The 3,642-nt window shown below is 35.1% G+C and overlaps 1 protein-coding gene across 1 annotated transcript in view; it reads left to right on the plus strand.

Moving 5' to 3' along the window:
• LOC107667296 (SEC14-like protein 1) overlaps positions 1 to 3,642 on the plus strand; it is a 93,441-nt gene that overhangs the window by 36,314 nt on the left and 53,485 nt on the right. Inside the window, exon 3 of the mRNA XM_016458939.1 lies at positions 1,941 to 2,069. Within this exon, the coding sequence (XP_016314425.1) occupies positions 1,941 to 2,069 (129 nt within the window). The remainder of the gene's footprint in view (positions 1 to 1,940; positions 2,070 to 3,642) is intronic.

The following is a 3,642-nucleotide window of genomic DNA, read 5'->3' on the forward strand; positions in this document are numbered from 1 at the left end:
GTAAAAATCGACGCGTTTCAAAAAGGCGGGGCATAGAGGAGAAACAATAATGTACAGTATGTGGAAAATAATGTGTTTTTTTTAACCTTACACCGCATAAACACATTTCATTACACCAAATACACAAAATAATGTTCTTTTTAGCAACATCATATGACCCCTTTAAATCAAATTTAAAGACAAATTTTTACACCCTTGCATTTGAGTGATGCTGTGTACGGTTCTTTGGATGTTTAGTTTTTTTTGGTGTATATATACATATTTTTATTTTATATATTTATATATATTTATATGTATTTTTTTCTTTTAATTTTGATCTCTGTTGCTTCTTATCTAACCTTTTATTGTAAAGCACTTTGGATCAATGACGGTTGTGTTAAAGTTGTGCTCTATAAATAAAGTTTGACTTGACTTGACTCTCAACCTGTCTATAAAGCCTATAAAAAATCTTAATGTCTTTCACAACACTTCGCATGTTATTCTTATTGTGAGGGTCATATTTTTAGGATTTTTTTACCCAAGCAAAGTCTCTGAAAATCTGACACCTTGTTCTTCTGGAGACTCCAGGTAGGTTGCTGTTTTGGAAAATGGTGGTGCTGGAGACTAAATGGTTCCTGATGGTTTCACACCTAATTCTTCACCTTAATCCTTAATTCTTTTGCAGTTAGCATGTGTCTTTTCTTCACCTGTTTTTTTTTTCTAACTGTGCTGACCCAATGAGCATTTTGCTGTCCAATGGTCATACCTTAACTTTGCAATTTCTGTATTGCATTAGTTTTGAAAATGTATCTTGGGCATTTAATAATTTTTGACTCTTCAATCTGAGTTAAATCTCTTTTTGGGCTCATTTTATCTGTAAAGGAAACCTGCCTAATAATTATGCACACCTGAATAGAAGACGTTTTTCACTCCTAGCCTTCATGGACAATTAAATATCACTTATAAATGATTACATTCAAAATTAATAGTAGTTATTAAGATTGATGTGGTTTGGAATTGGTAAAATGTGCTTGGAAAAAAATATGATCAGAATATCATCTTGCCTAATATAATTATGCACGCACTGTAGAGCTCTTAGTGACTGTTTTTAAAGATTATTCAGGTAATACTGTGCAATGCTAAAGTAAAGTAGCCATATGCATCATGCCTGAGTAAATGATGTTAGAGTTAATGGGGTCAGATCCTCTAAGGCCTCCTTTGAAGATTCTATTTATGGGAGTGTTACAGAGGAGAAGCTCTGAGGTACAATATTACTACCTCAGGTTCCCTGGAAGATTAGCCAACGACCAAAATGTGGCTAATGAAACACATGCATTGTATGCATTCACAGTGCTTACAACTCGTACAATTCTTATTTGCTTTTCAAATGTTAACTTGTGGAGTAAATGTCCAATGTGTTCTTTTACTCAGATCTTATCTGGTTGTTCAAATAGTGTAGTCAGTATCTCTTACTTCAACATCAGTTGTTACACCACTCTATACTACAGGTGCATCTCAATAAATTAGAATGTCGTGGAAAAGTTCATTTATTTCAGTAATTCAACTCAAATTGTTAAACTTGTGTATTAAATAAATTCAACGCACAGACTGAAGTAGTTTAAGTCTTTGGTTCTTTTAATTGTGATGATTTTGGCTCACATTTAACAAAAACCCACCAATTCACTATCTCAACAAATTAGAATACTTCATAAGACCAATAAAAAAAACATTTTTAGTGAATTGTTGGCCTTCTGGAAAGTATGTTCATTTACTGTACATGTACTCAATACTTGGTAGGGGCTCCTTTTGCTTTAATTATTGCCTCAGGAGATGCACCTATATACAAGAGTAGTATAACAACTGATATAGTTATATCGGATACTAACAACATTATTTTTATACTACTCTTTTATTGGCAATTTAATTAACAAAGTTGGCACGTAACTTGTTGTCCAATGTAGGTTCACCCAGAAAATGAAGAATGGACATGTTTTGAACAATCTGCCAGTCTGGACATCAAATCTTTCTTTGGTTTTGAGAGCACAGTGGAGAAGATCGCCATGAAACAGTATGCCAGCAGCATCAAAAAGGTGGGAAGCCACACTGCCTTTTTCAAAAACCATATACACACGTTTATTTTTCAGTTAGCAATAGTTGATGATTTGCTAAATCCTAACTGTAACTGTAAATCTAACCCTTGCACAATTAGCTGATGTAGCAATTTATATGAGGACCACTTCAGATGTTGTCACATCAGTTTTTGGCATTTTTCACTATATTAGTTAAGGTAATTTCTAAATGTTCATGGCAATGTTATGTCCCAAGACGAAAATGTAGGAGCAATTCAATGAAAATGTCAACCTTACTGTGAAAATTTTTTTACGAAAAGAACAAAACCCTATTTAAGTTCTGCATTTAGGTCTGCATTTTACAACATTAATATGCTTTGATAGAAATTTGAAGGAAATCGCCATGTTTATCCACCACAAATGAGGTGCTATGCACTGATAGTAAAATTTACATTTTCATCCAACTATATTTCATGTTTGCAAAAAAGAGATCAAAGTTCACCCATTTTTTTTTTATTATATCAAAAGTAAGCATTTTGTAAAAAGATAGAGACCTGTCTGAAAAATAAATACACTCACTTTGTCCTAATAGCAATGATTTATGGATTTATAAGGGCTAGATTTATGAAGTCATGATGCTTCAAAAAGCAAATGATGTCCATTATAATAATGATCAACTCGTCTCCCTTCTCTGCACTGAATAGCCGTAATAACGTGTTAACAGACATGACAGTTATGGATGCTTCATATTATATCATATGCATATGCTGTATTTTATTTACACCTTTTATATGTTACAAATAACTCTAGTCGCTAGCAGCACTTCAGGCATGCAGAGAGTCTGAGTCTGCATGTTGTTTGGTGTGACTCCTGAGTTCTATATGCAAGAGATATTCTATTGTTTTACCTGACAAACATCATTCAAATAAAAAAAAAAAAAAATTATATTGCACATCTTGATTTGTTTTATTTAATAATAATGCAAGTTAAAATGTTTAATTCATTTTGTTGTGCAAATGCAACCTGAAACTACAGTTTCTTAGAATTAAGAAGTATTTTCTCTCATTAAAAAAAATTAAATAATACTGAGCATTCTTTTGTTTTGATCTACAGTGTAATAAAAGTTAAATATATAGAAACAAAATATAGGCCTATGTGTGTGTATATCTAGACCGTATAAAAACATGGACGTAGTGTCCGTGACGTCACCCGTAGGTTTCCGAAGAGCATTTTTGAAGCCTAAAGTAGGCGGAGCCAGCCGTCGCCATCTTGGCCGCGCGTCACTCCCGGATAATCAAAAATGGGCAAAGAGGCGGGAGCTGGTTGCTGAAACCACGCCCACTGAGCTAGTGGGCGTGGGACGGTGGTGACATCCTTCCGATGAGCGTTTTGAAGCCTAAAGTAGGCGGAGCCAGCCGTCGCCATCTTGGCCGCGCGTCACTCCCGGATAATCAAAAATGGGCAAAGAGGCGGGAGCTGGTTGCTGAAACCACGCCCACTGAGCTAGTGGGCGTGGGACGGTGGTGACATCCAGCGGCAATCCACCTGTCACTCAAGTGGCCGCGCCCTTAATTATGCAGAACTTTAAGGCTTA

The sequence above is a fragment of the Sinocyclocheilus anshuiensis genome, unplaced genomic scaffold, assembly GCF_001515605.1.
Source record: "Sinocyclocheilus anshuiensis isolate Anshui unplaced genomic scaffold, SAMN03320099.WGS_v1.1 scaffold1743, whole genome shotgun sequence".
Classification (NCBI taxonomy): Eukaryota; Metazoa; Chordata; class Actinopteri; order Cypriniformes; family Cyprinidae; genus Sinocyclocheilus; species Sinocyclocheilus anshuiensis.